The 20,189-nt window shown below is 38.6% G+C and overlaps 1 protein-coding gene across 2 annotated transcripts in view; it reads left to right on the top strand.

The window, feature by feature from the left end:
- The window catches only part of slc45a4a (solute carrier family 45 member 4a), a 40,237-nt gene extending 25,975 nt beyond the window's left edge, over positions 1–14,262 (top strand). Inside the window, exons 2-14 of one of the 2 annotated variants that reach the window (XM_028597176.1) lie at positions 784–972; positions 4,741–4,920; positions 5,239–5,429; positions 5,567–5,753; positions 6,390–6,701; positions 7,798–8,069; positions 8,408–8,569; positions 9,434–9,533; positions 9,761–9,841; positions 9,914–10,044; positions 10,255–10,323; positions 10,426–10,577; positions 10,939–14,262. In XM_028597176.1, the coding sequence (XP_028452977.1) occupies positions 784–972; positions 4,741–4,920; positions 5,239–5,429; positions 5,567–5,753; positions 6,390–6,701; positions 7,798–8,069; positions 8,408–8,569; positions 9,434–9,533; positions 9,761–9,841; positions 9,914–10,044; positions 10,255–10,323; positions 10,426–10,577; positions 10,939–11,116 (2,204 nt within the window). In that variant the 3' untranslated portion in view covers positions 11,117–14,262. Of the gene's footprint in view, positions 1–783; positions 973–4,740; positions 4,921–5,238; positions 5,430–5,566; positions 5,754–6,389; positions 6,846–7,797; positions 8,070–8,407; positions 8,570–9,433; positions 9,534–9,760; positions 9,842–9,913; positions 10,045–10,254; positions 10,324–10,425; positions 10,578–10,938 lie in introns of both variants that reach the window. The other variant, XM_028597175.1, reaches the window with a different exon arrangement.
- The last annotated feature ends 5,927 nt before the right edge of the window (positions 14,263–20,189 follow it).

Genomic DNA, 20,189 nt, shown 5'->3' with positions numbered 1-20,189 from the left:
ATCCTGATAGACAAAATACCGTTGGGGATGTTTTTGTTGTGTCACAAAAAGACCAAGAAACTTGATCACTTCCCTTTGTGTAATAATCCAAGGCCAATTGTTCACACAGACGCTCAATATACCTGATGTTGCATACGGTTGCCGTGGCTTTCTCTTCTTTTTCTTTTGAGTGCGTTTTCACAGACAGTGCTGAAAAAGTCAGCCTCAGGTCAATTCTTTAGTAACTGAGGTGACAACACAAACACAAAGGTTAATTTATGTTGCTGTACACTACACTGCAACTACATTGTTATCATTAGTAGAATTGTTTTTTTATATTAGAAATTATGTAAAAATGAACAGAACAACAGCAGGATATTGTTAACAGAATTTTGATAAAAGTGAACAACGCTGTCTCTTAACAGCTAAATGTAAACCTGTTAACCAGACAGTGATTTTTATGTAGTTTGACTTTGGTAGAATATATAAATTAAGAAATATTCTATAGAAACGTCAACATATTTTTTTGTCTTACAGTCTGATTCCAATTTAAAAAATAAATAAAAAATCAGTTCAATTTAAACCAATCAAATTAAAAATGATGCCTCTCACTCCTACAATTAGGATGTTACTTGCACCCCCTGGTGGATAACTGACAGACCAAATCTCAGTTGGTTATCTGTTAACTTTCAGCATCTGTCTCAGTGTGGCTGAAAATCCTTGGATTAATAGTTCACAGTTCTCTCTACATGTCTACATCACTGTCTATAACTAATATATGTCTTCCTGTGTGTCTGTGTGCAGGTCTTCCAGAGCAGTACTACAGTCTGACGTGGTTCCTCAGTCCGGTTCTTGGCCTCATGTTCACTCCTCTGATCGGCTCGGCCAGCGATCGCTGCACTCTGCGATGGGGCAGGAGGAGGCCGTTTATCCTGGCTCTCTGTATAGGGACCCTGTTAGGAGTGGCACTGTTTCTGAATGGATCGTTGATAGGTGAGTGCGAGTGTTATTCCATATTCATATTTGGTTTCAATTTAAAAGTATTAAAGAATGTGTGTCAGGGAGGGAGAGAGGACAAAGCAGTCATCAGTTTATTTCTGGCCTCTTGTTTAGCTCCTGAAATCTTGTAAGTCAAATAGGCCCGAAAATGTTGCCCCCCCTGTCCATAGTCCCTAATGGCAGGCCTGTAGTCAAGTAAACTAATGTTGCCATAAAGCCATTGTTTTCATAGAGAACAATAATGGTAGTAACTTTGTAGTTTTAATCCAATTACAGACACACTTTATGTAATGTGATGTTTTTCACAATAATGTACTTATTACTTTTTCACTTTTTTCTTATCAATCAACAAAACAGAACATGTCAGGAGAGCAACTGAATACATATAATCAAATAAAATACATCAATTTCTAATACTGCTGTCCCAGCATTAACGCATATATACATAACCAACAAAAACAAAAGGGGGAGAAATTCACAGTAACCTGGCCTAAAAAGAAGTTTACTTTGTGCCATGCTGTTATCTAAACCACCTGAGACTATCACGGCTTCTGGCAGTGCAGACGCTGTTGTTTTACCCAGCATGCACTTGTGCCACAGAGGAAATAAAAGAACAGGACGGCTTTCTTCCTGGAATCAGTGGCGCATCACTTGCCGAAAGTCGTGTCCTTGTACCTCGTACAGTCTGAACGTTAGCTTATTAAGTTATCCAAATGTCATTCCATGGACACATTCAACCAATCCAATCAATCAAATTGATCAGTTGTCAATCATTCCACACAGATATTGATGTCTGGGCTAACAACCTCGGCATAGTTCCGGTTGTAATGCCATGAACCATATGTCCACACACACACACACACACACACACACACACACACACACACACACACACACACACACACACACACACACACACAACCACACAAAGACTACAGCAGTGTAAGGTTTATGTCATCAGCGTGTTGTTGAATTTAGGGATGGTGACAAACAGACCTCCTCTTAGTCCTTATAGACCTCCTCACATCCTTCTTGTACTCGTGAACTCTAAAATTGTCCATTTGTATTACACAACAACAACAAAATTACAACTGAGTGTTGAATTTAACACTTGAAATGATCTATGCAACAATCTGTTTTCAAATCCAAGTCATACCCATATACTCATATTTTTTTGTAGTTTAAATACATGGTCTGCTGGTACTATATTTGTCAAAAATTGAATCTTCTTTTTGTCTCTAAATGTATCTTGTGTATCAAATCAGGCAAAAGGAAGTCAACCACATGCCACTTTAATAGTACATTATACACAATTATTGATTCATTGGTGTAAACAGCACTCTTGTACTCAATTATCAGAGCCCACATGGTCTAAATGGATGCGATCTACCACTGGCTGAAATAGTATCTTGAATTATTGTCTTTGTTTAGATCATATAATTTTAGATGATAATTACGTCTTATAATGAGCAGCCTTTTCTTAAGCTAGAAGTATGAAAATAGATGGCAAGTATGATAATGTTGCAGGCAGTTGCATTGCTACCTGTTGACCAAGAGAGAAAAAGACACTGTAAAAAAAAACTATTAGTTTTACAAAAATGATATACTGACATTGGGAAAATATACTGTTCAATCTATAGCTATTACAATGGCAAGTGTAATGGTAATGGTCTTAGTATTGCCCACATCTGTTGGTTATTGTTATCGGTCTTGAAATCCCGTATTGGTGCATCCAACCCACATAATATAAAAGAGTGTACATGTTCCATATTCAAATGTGGACCAAATGGGTGAAAAATGTGCAGTGCAACAATAGCCAATTGGGCCTTTTTAAATGTCTCTAAATAGAACAAAGTGAAATCAATTTTCAAAGGAGTTATAAATACCAAGAACCAGAGCTGTGTGAACTGTTTTCTGTCAGCAGATTCTATTCTGTTCCATTCAATTCATTTCTGTTCTACCTCCATTCTTCTGCACAGAGGTTGGCACCCAGGTCGTTTCTGTGTGTGTGTGTGTGTGTGTGTGTGTGTGTGTGTGTGTGTGTGTGTGTGTGTGTGTGTGTGTGTGTGTGTGTGTGTGTGTGTGTGTGTGTGTGTGTGTGTGTGTGTGTGTGTGTGTGTGTGTGTGTGTGTGTGTGTGTGTACCTTGCCAGCTTGCCAGCGGGGTTGACATGGGAAAAGAACAGTGACCTTTATCTGTGTGGGAGAAATGAGAGAATAAGAGAGAAAGTGTATGTTTCAATGGTTCTGTGTATATGAATGTGTGTGAACAACACAGGGTGACATGGGAACACTGTAGTAACCTGTATATGAGTGTGTGTGTGTGTGTGTGTGTGTGTGTGTGTGTGTGTTGACATGGGAACACAGGAGCAGGCAGTTCACAGGGAAATGCTTCCTGTTTGCTTCCCCCTTTCCACCAATCAAAATTCACTTCCTGTCTGTCTGCCTGGCTAGTGAGTAGTGCCACTCCATTGTCCCACACACACTAGTACACGCACACAAACACACTAGTAGACACACACACACACACACACACACACACACACACACACACACACACTCTGCTGTTCCTTCTATGAACGTTTGTTTCCCCGTCGTTGGATGGATTACAATTTGTAAAGTCATGCTGCATCACACTTCCCCCCTCGCTCTCTTTCACAGAGAGACTCTCTTTGTCACGCACACACACACACACACACACACACACACACACACACACACACACACACACACACACACACACACACACACACACACACACACACACACACACGGCCACAACCAAACGCTCCCATGTCACACGGTGTTGTTTTCATTATGAGATACACAAGGTCACACACATGATGCAAAGCAGTATTGGAAATGTGCAGTGACCCATTTGTGTATGTCTTTGTGTTTGTTATTGTGCAGCTGTTGTGACTCAATAATCAGCTATTGATTACATGTGCAGCTCTGACCCGGGTCACATAAGTGTAACAATTCCAGATGTTTATGTCTGGATGTAGAGACTGATCACATTTCCTACTTAAATATGTATTTGTGAAATAAAAATGTACATGTATGTATTCTCTTTTTACCTATGATGATACTATAACTTTTATTCTGTTATGTATTGGCCTTTTTTTAACCATCATTGCATCAAACACACATGAACACGTGCATACATTAGAAATGATTTAAGTCCCTGGACCATTAAAAGGATGGTTTCACCCATATAAATATAAAACCCATATAAATAGGATGTTTTATTCTATTTTCTTATCTGACTCTTGTTATGTGAAGCACAGTGGTCAACTTCTGTTGTGTTTACTAGTGCTATATAAATAAAGAAAAAGAAAGAAAAGAAGAAGATAAATATAGACCATTTGTTCTCAGTTATCCCTCTTAATAGTGACCAATATCATAAAATCTGGACAAATAAATAAACTATTAAGATGGCTTGATACCACTAGTTATGTTTATTTTGCCATGTGGGTGAACTAACACTTTACAATCTAAACATGGACAATTCCTATGCCTACATCTATCGCGCCTTTTACATATAAACGCTTGAAAACTAAAAAATTATAAAAATGATCTTTCTATAAAAAAAGCTCATCTATCACATGTGCCTTATTTTTATCCACATCTGTTTTTGTTATCAGTTTAACAATCAAACAGCTTTCACTGTCTGTTTGTTGTATAATAACAACAACACATTTTACAATTAAACCTTTTAATTTTACAATTAAAACTTTGTCCATTCATGTCTTTCTTCTGTTAGGTTTGGCCATGGGTGATGAGCAGGGGAGACAACCAATAGGAATTGTTCTTACTGTGCTGGGGGTGGTGGTGTTGGACTTTTCTGCGGACGCAACAGAGGGACCAATCAGAGCGTACCTGCTAGACGTGGCGGACACAGAGGAACAAGACATGGCCCTTAACATCCATGCTGCCTCAGCAGGTACCACTGACATCTGACACACACACACACACACACACACACACACACACACACACACACACACACACACACACACACACACACACACACACACACACACATAACTTTCACATGATTTCAATATGGCAATGGTAGGTTTATTGCACACAAAAAATTATACTTTGTAATATAATTTGTTGTACTGCCAATAACGACTTAACTGAGTTGAATGGACACACATTTGATATAACCTAACACTGAAAGAGAAAATGAGATCAGACAAAATCCTTTTCTGCTGATGTCTTTTTGTACGTCTAAACTTTTGTCCAATGTGTGCAGGTCTTGGTGGCGCGGTCGGCTACGCCCTCGGAGGTTTAGACTGGACGCACACCTTCCTTGGAGTAATCTTCAAGTCCCAGGAACAAATCCTGTTCTTCTTCGCTGCCATCCTCTTCTCCATCTCTGTCGTTTTACATCTCTTCAGCATCGAGGAGCAGCAGTACTCGCCCCAACATGACAGGCTGGAGCAGGTAGAGTGTGTGTGTGTGTGTGTGTGTGTGTGTGTGTGTGTGTGTGTGTGTGTGTGTGTGTGTGTGTGTATACTGTAAAAATCAATTTTAGTTTAAAAAAAACAACCTAAGACTTTGGTCTTTGGTCCTCTCACCAGGAGACTCCAGATCGCACTAAACTGCAACCATCGACCAATGGCAGGACTGGACTTCCCGCCCCCAAGCTGGAATTAATTGGAGAGGATGAAACGATGGACAGCTATGACCTCTATGACCCCTGTGGAGACAACCTCTCAGAGCGTGGGGATATGGACATGGACTTCCTAGAGATGGAGCTTGTGAGAAGTAAGTTTACAGACTCTTTCCTCTTTTGCTGAATCTGAATGTTTCCCTTCAAATCCAAAGAAATTTGGATCAGTTGTGGGATGGGAATATCTGGTGGTTCTTTGTTTCCAAAGCTTATAGAGGTAGGAAAGGAAGCAATGACCCTACTTTCGTTGTTATTTAGAGATTTCAGCTAGCTTTTATCACAGCTGTCACAGTAGAGTTTTAGGAAAAAGATTAGATATCATAAACAACCAAAGCTACAGTATTGAATGAGATTGAAAATTAATTAATACAGTAACATGGACACTGGATTCTTATAGTATAGACTAGTATCACTAGTGAAATAATAATGTCCCCATAAGAAGTAAAACCCAGTAATTAATCTAGTAAACATACACAGAGTTCACAAGAGTTGGAAAAAAAGTTAGCCCAATGGTTTTTTACAATTTTGTATTGGCAACACATTAGCCTCTGACAGCTAATATAATTGTTATCTTGGTAAGCAGCAAACTGATCGCAGAAAAACAAATTAACAAATCCAAATAATCAATAACCAACTGCCGGTGGTTTCGGTTGGTTTCCTTCAACTTGTTAATCATTTTCTCTGAATTCCTCACATCTAAACTAATCAGCCCTCCCCTCGTCTGTCTCCAGGTAAAAGTGACAGTGTTCTAGCCATGGCAGACGCCACTCTCGACCACCTGGACCACGAAGCGTTGTTCCTGTGCCACATAGAGCCGTCCATCTTTGCTGACCGCCTCTCGCTCTATCAGGGCTCGCCTCCTATAAGTGGTAACTTCTTCAATGCCAATCGCAGCACTCCGCCACCGCGGTTTGGCAACATCAGACGCAGCAGCAGCGCAGGAAGTCAAGACCTGCTCCAAACCAACAGACACCAAGCACACGCTACCACCCCCAGGATTTCCCGCCTCTCTGCTTTCCTACAGGAAATGGAAAATGACGAAGGTGAGGAGGCGTTACTGAACAACCAGCTCAATGAGCAGCGGACACTTAACGGGCGGCTGTTAGCCAGTGTAACTAATTCTGATGGGGATGGCACTAACATGCTGAGCTCTAAAGGACAGGCACATCGCGCTGGGATGGTCAAAGGTTGGTGTTTTCATTTGTTGTGTATACTTATCTTAAATTTAACTTTGTGCAATTTTAGATTAAATGAAAAAAATGAATTATCCAGTGTTTCCTTTAGTGTTATATTAACTGCTATCATGGAATACTTATATAAAATTATTTGATTTTATTAACTGCATTTGAAATGTTTAAAGGAATGGGTCCATGTCTTATTCATATTTTCTGGGAACATCAACTCTGAGGAGTCATTAAAGGAACACGCCGACTTATTCACTGTTAGCCCCAGAGTTAGACAAGTCCATATAGACCCTTCTCATCTCCGTGCGTGCTGTAACGCTGCATGACGCCCCCAACATTAGCTTAGCCTAGCACAGATCCTGCAGGTAACTGGTTCCAACTAGCCTACTGCTCTGAATAAGTGACAAAATAATACCAACATGTTCCTATTTACATGTTGTGATTTGTATAGTCACAGCGTGTACAAATAACAAGGTCACATGAAACACAGCCATTTTCTAACCATATATAGTACAGGCCAAAAGTTTGGACACACCTTCTCATTCAATGCGTTTCCTTTATTTTCATGACTATTTGCATTGTAGATTCTCACTGAAGGCATCAAAACAATGAATGAACACATATGGAATTATGTACTTAACAAAAAAGTGTGAAATAACTGAAAACATGTCTTATATTTTAGATTCTTCAAAGTAGCCACCCTTTGCTTTTTTTGATAACTCTGCAAACCCTAGGTGTTCTCTCAATGAGCTTCATGAGGTAGTCACCTAATCCGTTTAATTTCCTGCCAAAAGGAGTGTACGTTACTATACCAGTGTGCCTGGTGGAGAAGAGATGTACAATACCAATGGGGAGATGTCTTCCCCTATCCTCAGTCTATTATGGTTTCCTAACCTGTAAAAAACAAGAGTAAACCGTCATTTAATGTTAATCCGTAATCTGTCTCTTATTCCAGCTTCCAGTACTGGAGCCCCCATGCGGCAGTCCCGTCACCGCCATGTCTTCTACCGCCAGCCGTCCTACACCTTCTCCTACTACGGTCGAGTGGGGAGCCACCGCTACCGCTATCGCCGGGCCAATGCCGCTTATCTCATCAAGCCGTCTCGCAGCATGAACGACCTGTACGAAGTGGAGGCCAGACACAGGAGGAGTCACAGGCAGAGAAACAGACACCGCAGCGGAAACACCAACTCCTCCAGCGGGGATACAGAGAGCGAAGAAGGAGAGGTGAGGAGGAATTAACTAACCTGTAACCATGACAACAACCTAGCCCCCGTCATTTCTTACCAACATTTCATTTCATTTCGTTTCATATATATATATATATACATACACATACACATACATACACATACATATATACATACACATATACATACACACATATATATATATATATATATATATATATATACATATATACACATTTATATACATATATACATATACACACACACACATACAGTTTGTACCCACATATATAGATACACATACACATATGCTTACAAACCCATACACACACACATGCACACATCTTAAGTGTCTCTTCCTGGTCCTGTATTCAGGTTGAGACCACCGTGCGGCTGCTGTGGCTCTCCATGCTGAAGATGCCTCCAGAGCTGCTGCGCCTGTGTGCCTGTCACCTGCTCACCTGGTTCTCCATTATTGCCGAGGCCGTCTTCTTCACTGACTTCATGGGCCAAGTCATCTACCATGGAGATCCTACTGTACGTGAAACAGCAGCTAAACACACACAGACAGTGTATAAATATATATATATATATATATATATATATATATATATATATATATATATATATATATATATATATATATATATATATACACACACACACACACACTACCGTTTGGGGTCACTTAAAAAATTCCATTACAGACAGAATACCAACTGAGATCAGTTGCATTGTTTTTTTAATCAGGGCAGCAGTTTTCAGATTACATTATGTGTTTACATAATTGCAAAAGGGTTCTCGACTGTTGTAGAAAGAAGTGGCTGATCTTTAATGCAATATTTACATTGCCCATTATCAGCAACCATTCATCCAATGTTCCAAAGGCACATTCTGTTTACTAATCTGATATCATATCAAGGCCAACTGAGAAAACATTGCAATTAAATTTATGTAAACACATAATGTAATCTAAAAACTGCTGCCCTGGATAAAAAAAACAATGCAACTGATCTCAGCTGGTATTCTGTCTATAATGGAGTGGAATGGAAATTTCTATGTGACCACAAACTTTTGACCGGTAATGTATATCCCTACATTCCCCTTTTAGTTCAGTTACTTTAATGGCGTGATGGCTTGTCCAAGTCGAGGTGGAAAATTTAAAGAAATAGACGAAGGACAATACAAAATGTATTGAGATTAATCAATTTTTCTTGTTCTCTGCTGCATTATATAATCTCTAATCTAATGTAATAGAAAACAGCTCCAACTGTCTCTTATTCTGATATGTGTATGTCATGTCAAGCTGTCTACAGCAGGTTCAAGCTGAACTAAACTCGGTCTCTGCCTTAGTTAATCCACAGCTCACTTAAAAACTAAGCCTGTTTTTGTCTCTCTCAGGCTCCTGTTAACTCTACTTTATTGGAGGATTATCACAAAGGAGTTCAGATGGGATGTTGGGGACTAGTTATATATGCCATGACTGCTGCCACATGCTCAGGTAACACACAAGCACACAGGAATGCACATTGTCTCATAAGATAAGAGAAACTTTATTGATTGCACACTGGGGAAATTCACTTGTTACGGCAGACTCAAAAAAGCAAAGGAAAAAAGTTCATGCATACACACCTCCACATTGGGTTGCTAACTGTCTTCAAGAAAACAAGATCTCTGGCTGTAAAGTGCACTTTTTTCTAACCAGTCAACTCATCTACTATTTTCCAGCTATCCTTCAGAAGTACCTTGACAATTTTGACCTCAGCATTAAGGTCATCTACATCTTGGGAACGCTTGCATTTGCCATAGGTATGAATCATGATGCAAAATATAACAAAAATAAATGTGAGCGGCTATTAAGTATTTTTTTCCCCTTCATAGGAACTGCTGTTATGGCAATCTTTCCTAATGTGTATGTTTCCATGGTGATGATCAGCAGCATGGGCATCATCTCCATGAGTATCTCCTACTGTCCTTATGCTCTGCTGGGACAGTATCACGAAATGAAAGAGGTACTGACGATAATTTGATGATGATATGATGTTAGTTAATGTGTATTCCCAGATATCCCAATTACTAGATAGATAGATAGATAGATAGATAGATAGATAGATAGATATTTGTCTAATATTTAGATAGATAAATATGTTTCCAATATGTATAGATAGATATTTTTCTAATATGTAGCTTTCATTAACTGTAACTGTCTCCATCTCCTGCAGTACATCAGGCACAGTCCTGGTAACTCCCGGAGAGGCTTTGGCATAGATTGTGCTATCTTATCCTGCCAGGTGAGTGTTCATATTGTCTTAATGAAGTCTTTGTGGCATCGTTTCTATGCTATAGTATGCAGAAAGGACTGTGTTGTTATATAATCATTGGTTGTTTTGCAGGTGTACATCAGTCAGATCTTGGTGGCCTCAGCTCTGGGTGCTGTCGTGGAGGCTGTTGGCAGTGTCCGTGTCATTCCCATGGTGGCCTCTGGGGGCTCCTTCCTCGGATTCTTGACCGCCCTCTTCCTGGTCATTTACCCGGCTCCTAATGGGTGAGAAAACCACCTGGTCCTAGTCTTTTGCTGAGATTAAAAGAATAGTTTAACATTTTAGGAAATGCACGTATTCACTTTCATGCCAAGAGTTCGATGAGAAGACCGCCACAACTCTTATGTCTTTACGGTAAACATGACGCTACAGCCAGCAGCTGGTTAGCTTAGCTTAGCACAAAGAGTGGAAATGGGGAAACAGTTAGCCTGACTGTTTCCAGTATTAATTCTAAGTTAAGCTAACCAACCTCTGGCTCTTGGCAAGAAAGCGAATAAGCATATTTCCCAGATTGTCAGACTATTCAACTACTATTTAAGCCTAGAATGCAGTCCTAACAGTTGTGATTTTTACTATGATTGACAGGGATGGGGAATCAGCCAAAGCTTCAAAACGGTCCTTGACAAAGCTGGAGAATCCCAACACCGACGAAGTGGCTGTTACAGTGGTGACAGAAAAACCCAGCTTCCTGAAACTCAACAAAAAGGGCCAGCCAACCACCACCATCTCTTCCTGTCACACAGAGAATGAATCTGCTCTGTGATTGGTTGGTTGGCTTGAGTCAACAGACTTGTTGCTGCAGAACCAACTAACGTCACTTTTGAAACGTTCGCTGATGGAAAGATATACGGATATCACCGTCCTCGTGGTGCTGGAGTTTACAGACACAAAGAAGAGAGAGGAGGCGGTTGGTGTGCGCTTGGTCTGCTCTAGGTGTCTGTTCTTGCTTTGACAGGCTTTTTCTGATTCGGTGTGTATTGATTTGCTGAAGAAAACAACTTAATCTGACGTGGGACCGGTGTCACACCAGGCCAACTTACCCTACAAAAAAAGCATTCAGGTCCCAGTGCTGTTTTCAGCCATCATAGAAATTCCTTCTACATAGCCCCCACGGACATTTGACTGATCCATCCGGGTCGTCCAGAAGTGAGTAATCCATTGGTCAAGGTTTAACGGAGAGGTTGTCTCTGTCTCTCAGGGCCTCTAGGAGGTGGTACTGAGCAGCCACCTGGACAGGAAACTTCAGGGGACTAGCACACACACACACACACACACACACACACACACACACACACACACCCACCCACCCCTCTTCATCTGGGGTAACGCAATCGAATGAATACATGAATAATGAACGTTGTTGACAAACCTTAGTCCTCGAAGCTGCAATCATTCAAAAATGCTGAAAATAGTTTTTCCTCGCTGTAGAATCGGCTTGAATCTTTGCAAAGATGATGCAAACGAGATCGATGAGAGTGTGTGTGTCTGCTGACGTTTCACCAAAATAAACCCAATCACACACTCCGATTTGGGGGAATTTTACAGCACTCTGCGACAGTAGCTTTAAGACTTCAAGACTTTTGGAAGTGTCATTTTCTGAAACTAAGAGCCTGAAGCCTGGTTCCTGGGGGAAAATGATTGATCTTAAGTCCCCAGATGGATTGCATTTTTTTTTTTGTTGCACTCCTGCCATTGGCAGTCTTTAATTTAGCCTTTGCTCCAGGGCAACGTTGACAATAGGCTCTGCTCAGGAGTTGCCTGTATATTTGAGGGTCAAGAATACAGATGTGTATTGAGGGAAATTCCAGGAAAGAATAAGCACAGATGCAATATGTGCAGTATACAGGGCATTACAATCCCAAATATTACTTTCATGATTTATTGAGGGCCCAGAATGATGCCTATGTTTGTTTTAAATAATCTAGGCTAACCTACATGCTGCATGTTAGAGGAGCAGAGAAGAGACAAACCAAACACTAGAGAAGAAAAGAGAGATGTGGAGTTTTCTCTTTCTCTACCCTCTTGCTTATTTTTTATATTTTATTTTTTAGAAAATGCTGTTAGTACAATGTTAGTCACTAACTGCACATCTCAGCTGAGCCATTGTTTTAAAGAGTGTTAAATAGCATTAGGTTTGAAAAGCCTTGTTTTTAAAATCCTCTTCAGGAGTTGGATTCCTGCGTCTTAGGTCACCAGCAGGACGGGGCTTCCAGTGGATCCAGTAACTCTACCAGTAATCGTCAAGAGTCTGGAATGGAACACAGGAGTATTAGAGTGGATGCTAGATATAATGAAAGAAAAATATATAATATAAGAGAGGCAAAATAAATTCTTCTTGTGTTGAGAACTAGTAGCCTTTAGTTTAGGCTTGTTGCTTGAGTCTTAGTGGAGGATTTACTCTCCTGGTTTAAGTGTCTTGGTTCCACTGTACTGGGCCAAATAGAAGTATAATATAGTATTTTAGATGCTCATTACATCTGTGTGTTGTATGCTGAATGGACATAGAAAAAGATACAGGGATTAAAGAAGGGCTGGGGAAATGTTTTCACTTTAAAAAAAGTTATAAAAATATTCGGTGTATATATATATATATATATATATATGAGAGTGATATTGATCTTTTCGTCTGCGTATTTCCAAAAATGCCAAACTATTCTTTTAAATGTTTAAAGTATAGTTTGAATTGTTACAAATTTGCAAAATTTCTGTCTTGATCCAAAAAAAGAGAATGGAGGCAGATTTTACACTTTCCAAGAGTCCTTGCATTGAATTGTGATTGAAATTGTCGGTCTTGAAAACTACAACTTTACTGGTTGTCGACTTGAAAAAAATCCAACTTTGCCTCCTAAAAACCAACAAAATATCAAGAATAATTTACTAAATTACCGAATATATAAATTTTTGGACCGAACAGCTTCAGTTAGTTTAATTAAATTGTTGTGAGCGCTGGGTGATGCTCCATGCTACCTCTGCTGTTTCATTAGGGCAAGCAGCAGCAAGCGTGACGGTGGATGAGGAAGTAAAATTGTTGACTTTAGCTTTACTTTAACCCGGTTTAACATTTATACACAGTGACGAGACAAATGGGCTCATCACAAATATATTTCATTAAAACACATGCAAGTTCTACAAATTAAAGCTAAACTTGTATTAATACTGCATCTTGGAATGTTTCAGTAGCTGACAATGCTTGACGTTTGAAAAAAACAAACTTGTACTGTAGTAAGAAAGAAATATTGAAGATGTTCTTGTGTCTTTTGTTTTCTGACAAATCAGATCTTTTGTTGCAATAATGGCCGCTGTTAATCAGCTGGGGGAGAGGACTGTGTGTGAGGGTTGTGCAAGCAGAGCAGGGTTGTTTTTGGTGGTGAAATCTGGGTGTTTATTCCCCTGCATCTGTCAGGTGAAAGGCTGTGGATTTGGGTCAGTTTCAACCTATCAGGTCAATCAGCTGAAACAAGCAAATTGAAGGAATCGAAATGTAAATTGCATTGACTTCATTTACTGATGAAAGAACATTTATTATAGTGTGTATTAGAGCATTTAACAGAGAAGCTTATTTTTAGTTTTAGAAGAGAATTCACTCACTGATGATGTGGTTGTTATTTTTATTTGGTTGGGTGTGCAGAGTTTAACCCTATTTCCAACGGAATAGATTCCTTCCATAATTTCAGGTACATTCAGTCAGTCTGAGAGAGAGAGAGAGAGAGAGAGAGAGAGAGAGAGAGAGAGAGAGAGAATCCTGTTCTGGCTGTGGTGCTGGGACAAAAAAACAAATGACAAAAGACGAGGAGGTACAGATGCCAGAGATTTGAATGGCTTTTGTAACCACTGGGGCAATAACATATTCTGGATTAACTAAAGGACACACAACTTCAGTTCAATGACAAACGTGAAGATAAAAAAAAAGAATTTTGGATTTTGGAGGTTTGCATGTAACAACAGCAATATGCATGTGTGGAACACCAAAGTGGGACTTTGTACAAATCACTCGAGCTCCATTCTTTATTGTCCTAATAGGTCAGGGATGTATTTTTCTAATGCATGGCTGGATGTTTGTTTGTGTCTTTTCGTTTAAACTTAAATGTGTGAAGAAAAACCAACAAGTACTCTCAAAGCTAAAGCATTGTGCTCAGTCTGGGTCAGTACGCGTTCAACAGGCATGTGACTTTCTAAACTTTTTGCACATTTTCCGAGTAAAGTTTCAGACGCCATACATCTCGTTTCTTTTCAACACAACATGCGTGTGGATGAAAGATGAGATGCGTGTTGTCCTGAGCAGCACCCTTTGTTAAAAGTGTAGGCAAGAAACTCCAGCCCTCAAATACTTGAAGTGCAACTTGAGTGTTTCTGTTCCAATGCAACTAAGTCTTTCATTTTTTTTTTTTTTTTTTTTTTTTTTGTTCTTAATGTCCCAAGCCTTTTATTTACAGCAGACTCTGGAATGTTCAGACAGCAGCATGGTCTGCTGGGAGATTGAGTTCTTACCTTTGATTCCATCTTGTGACTTAAATGTTTCAAACAAGTCAATGAATGTGAAGTGGTTTAAGCTGAAGTCATGTTTGTTTTGCTGTTCAACAAGCCAGACATTGCACAGAACTTGCACATAATAAGTTAAGAAAAAACGAAAACCGAAGTGTTTTGCAAAAGGAAGACAAAAAATAACTGTTGATATTTATTTTTTTTTACTTTCTTGTCTTGAACACTTTTCACTTAGTTTCCAAAAGAGTAAATTAAAGCTGTTCTATTTGCTGTTACGGGAGATGTTAGACGAGCGGACTGGATTTTGCGCGCGCGTGTGTGTGTGTGTGTGTGTGTGTGTGTGTGTGTGTGTGTGTGTGTGTGTGTGTGTGTGTGTGTGTGTGTGTGTGTGTGTGTGTGTGTGTGTGTGTGTGTGTGTGTGTGTGTGGCCACATGCAAGCAATCGTTGTGTAATGCGAGAGTGTGTTAAAAATCTCAGTGTTTGTTTTGGCTTCTTGTTCTCTGTTCTTTGCTTCACCTGGTTTACACTTAACTCTGGAATCAATAGCTGCAATACCGAAGGTTATTTACGAGTCGTTGTTGTATCTGTTCTGGTGTTTTAACTCAACTAGAAAATGTTTTTTTTTTTTTTTTTTTTTAGTATTGTTTAAATTTTAAGGCAGAGCCACACATAAAAGTTTGACTTTTGCACTTTTTCAGTGGCTGTCATGTTGGCTCCACCGTCCTGATCATTGAATGAATGTGGCGACGTGGCGATGCTGTTTCATGTTCCAAGCCAGCAGCTATCAGTGGCAGCAGCGTGGCAACCATGCAGTTAGTCCAACCTGGCCATACTCAGTGTGTGTGTGTGTATGTGTGTGGCTCTGCCTCTGGTAAACTGTCATTGACGGAGGAGAGAGATGCCTATATACTTAGATCCTCACAGAGATTAAATCAAGAAGAATACTTAAAGAATGGGAAAGCAAGTATGCGCAGTGTACTATATATAATATGCCTTGTTATTTGAAAAAAAGATGTAAATATACATATTTCTCTTTTAGTTTCTTCTTTTTTTGCTGCTATAAAAAAGATGATTATTTTTGTTAGTAGTTTTGTTTTCTATATAAGGACTGTATATATCTCTATGTTCTGTAAATATGCTTGAGCCTTCATATGTAGGACTCTGGATGAACACTGTATGGAACGCACCTTTAAAATCTGTTCAGAATTAAACCAACAATGTCTCCTTTCATTATTTAACATTTTTAAAACATGTAAGAACAAGAAGGGACTTGATTTGATTTTGATGTATTGGGATCTCCATTAGCTGGAGCCATAACCACAGTTATTCTTTCTGGAGTCCACCCAAAACATGTGCAGCTATACAGTACATTGCCGTGCATAATTACATTAAAAACAACCACCAAACAAAGGAATGATTTTTGCAGTTTTCCATTCTGTTGCTTAAACACATTTTTCAAAACTATGCAAATACAAGCTTCACATAAATTATAGTAAAATTAAATTATATTCGCACTACGAGTCATAAAAGTTGCATTGAACATAGTAATACCCATGTAACTTCAATATTAGATGAAAAACATGTAATTTAGAATACAATAGGGAGGAAAACGTTTCACATTTACATATACAATATCATCAAAAAAAAAACTAGATAAATTAAATATGTTCCCAGAAAAACTGTAGATATCAATAATATTTTAGAAAGTTATACTGTAAAATCTTCAACATATCTGGTCTGGTTTGAATGTTAGCGCTCTACAAGATTTAATGGATGCAGATGTTCAGAATGATGGAGATTCTGTTCACAGAAATGTTCTAATCTTATTACCAGTGAATGTTGGAAATGTCCCTGTCATTGCAGACTTTTAATTCCATTGATTTTACCTACAGATTTGAACAACACAGCGTGTCAGTTTTGCTCTGATTGCATGTTAGGAACTTTTCATTTAATTGAGCTATTATGAAATACTGGTAACAGAAAAGAAAACACAGTCAGGCACTCGGACAGAACAAAGAGCAAAGCTATATTAAAAACCTTAATTTAGTCAGGAATAATGGTTTAAAACTCTGACATCACAGGTCTTCATTAAAAATAAATTAAATAGTTTGCTGTGAGGTTTTCAGCACTGCCGGGGTTAAGTAATCAAGTCTTTCTTGTTACATGTCATCATGTAACGTGACTGCTGGTGAAGTAACCTGCTGGTCTGCAGTTTCAGGACAACTTCAACTTTTTTCGCAGGGCAAAAACATCTTCGCTCAGCATCTTCAAAACAGCCGACTGGTTTCCCATGATGCCGTGTGGTCAGACTGCTGAGAGAGATAAGAGGAAGATCAGAAAACTTTGTTTCTGCAGATTCAGATTTCTCTCTCGGGGTCACAGAGAAACCAGAGAAGGAACTTGAAACTTGTGTGTGTGTGTGTGTGTGTGTGTGTGTGTGTTGTGTGTGCTTGTCATGTGACTAAAGTTACAAGGCCAGAACGTTACATGAAGTGAACTGTAATGACCTGCTGCCCCTCTGGAGGGATTAAAGGGAAATACCACGCAGTATGACTCATATTGCTGCTGTGACTGACACATGTGAAACTGAACAGATCTTCTCTAATATGTAATCAATAAAAACGTTTTGAGAGTGAACCTATATTTACCACATCTTAGTTTAGTTGACTACAGCTGAAGATAATAAATCAATAATTTGTCACTTTTGGAGTTTTTCTGGAGTAGAAGACAATATCTGTTAAAGTTTTCAATTCCATTTTGTTTGCTGTTTGGATTGTATCCTGAAAGATTTAAAACGACAGCACACACAAATTGCACAGATCAACTTTCTTATATTTAACTGAGCAGCAGCTACATGTGCCTTGGAAATTGTTTTAAAAAAAAAAAATCTAATTCTTAAGAGATATATATTTGATTTGTTACCATGGCCTGATTTCATTTCATTACTGTTACAAAATACCTGGGTAAGACTCTGCTGTGTTGAGACACTGTCCTCTAATAGAGCAAATCAGACAAGCTGTAGATCTGTTCAAGCTGATTTTTATAATCTTTCTTTTACACAAAATTATTTGCTGAAATATTTTGGCTGTTTATGTAAACATAGTAGTTTAACTGTAAGAGAGTGACACTTGATACCAATTAATAGTATTGTTGGTGATATTATTACCATTCTTTAAATTTTGTTTATTTCTTATATTCTGTTGACATGTTTCTTTATATGGAAAAGAAGCATGGCAATACCATGTTTTGTTACATTTGGATATTATGCAAAACACATTTGAAACATAGATTGACACTGAATGCAACAGCAGCAAAAGATTGTGTCTTAATTGCTAATAAATATTGGAAGAGAAGCATTAAGCTGCCGAAACTATTCTAATTGTACGACCGCAAATAATAAGATTTAATTTATTTACACAGGTTTTAAAATGAAAAAATAACTTAAGATTTAGCAAATCATCCAATAGTAAAAAATCAGAGAATATGGTTAAAACCATAGACTGTAAATATTAATGGACAGAGCATGTGTGACGTCACCCATTGGTTTGTGGAGATCTGCTATCCGTCATTGAGTTTGCCGTTACGGGCGCAGCCATCCTGGTTGCAGATGTGATGATTTTAGACGAGAGGGAAGAGTGAGGGAGGAGCCACGTTACGTTACACACTTTCACTGGCAATCATAGCCACGCCCTAAAACACCCCCTGCTTTATCGCTGATTTTAAAATCAACGAGACCATAATTAAAATAAATGAACATCATTCTGTGTTGCAGAAGACTTCAAACTAGCAGAGACTTATGAACTCATTATGAAAATGTTTACTGAGGTAATAAATCAAGTGAGAAGTGGGGTACTTTCTCATAGACTTCTAAAGAAACCAACCTCCTTTTGCTAACGCACATGTCTCCCCCTGCTGGAATTCAGATAGAATGCAGGTTCAAGGCACTTCCGCATTTGCAGCACTTCACAGAACTGGATGCATTGTCCGTTAATATTTACAGGCAATGGTTAAAAACAAAAAACGAAAATAAAAATAAACGAGTAAGAAAAGCCAAGAACAGGCAATGATGTCAAGGCTGCAGTTGACAGTAAATACATTCAATTCATCCCTTTAATACCCATATTTAGTGAACACTAAGGTTTGTGTAGGTATTGTGTTGGTTTTTAGTTCTTTGACTGAGTCCAGTGCTCCCAAATGTACATAAATGAAAAAATAACTAAACTTTCTAAAAACAACACACATACAGTATCTACATCACCTTTCTTGACAATCTCTCTGAGATGTTTTGCGAGCCACAGCAGTGCGATCATGTCCTCTAAAATGTCAGAAATATTTCTTCTGGAACATGAAAAATGGAAAATGTTGAACTCAGTCAGTGGGTTTGTTTTTCATAACTGCCTTCAACGTCAGTGTTTTAGAGATGTAAGTTTTGTGTGACGCTGACGACACCATTCCATTTAGACACTTATACGATGATAAACAAAGAGAGCTTCACTGTGTACTTGAGTGACTAACTGTTACAAGTGTTTATACCTCTGAAGAGAACTTTGCTGCTAGCTTATTTAATGTGTAGACTAAAGACTCTGTCCCATTGTTTTCCTCTCTAACTCTTTCATTCTGTCATTCTGCATTTTAATGTCATTGACGTTATTATTATTTCGGAATGTTTTTTAACCTTCTTTTTGGCTTTACATAGCAACACTGATCAAACATAGTGACAGAAATGGTAAGACAGCACACAATAGTGTTTCCATTTAAAAGGTCATAATTTGGCCACATTAATTGGTTGTAACTAAATACCACTTTTGCATTTGTATGTTGCCTTTATTAGACGGGTTACAGTAAAGATCAAGACAGGAAACGTAATAAGACAGACAGGAGTATAACATGTAATGAAGGTCCCTGTTGAAGTCTTATAGTTACATGGCTTACGTGGCTTTAATTACAGTGAATACGTCCTAAATTATTTAACCAAAAAGTTTAACTTTAGACAAAGAAAGAACATTGCATGAGGCAAAACCTTTGAGTATTTAGTGGTGGTGTTGTACTGGAAAGCATTATATTGAAATGCGTTTCTAATATTCTTCCCCCCAAGAAAATTACTAAATATTAGAAACACCTTTCAGTATAGTTTAGTCCAGTTCACTGCTAACTACAAGCTCAATAATAAACATTTAGGAGAATTAATACCTCTCTGACAGTTTTGTCATTTAAAACTGAACATTATTGTCTTAGTAAGAATGTACGGCAGAGCTGGTGTATAGGATTGCATTAGATTTTACAAGTGTATCTTTCATATAGTGGACTAGACACCAAATTTCAACTCTGTAGACACTCTAATAGCTTCATAATA

The sequence above is a fragment of the Perca flavescens genome, chromosome 14 (genome assembly GCF_004354835.1).
Source record: "Perca flavescens isolate YP-PL-M2 chromosome 14, PFLA_1.0, whole genome shotgun sequence".
In the NCBI taxonomy this organism is placed as follows: Eukaryota; Metazoa; Chordata; class Actinopteri; order Perciformes; family Percidae; genus Perca; species Perca flavescens.
Note: the sequence above shows the minus strand (reverse complement) of the source record. Positions and strands in the feature narration are given on the sequence as shown.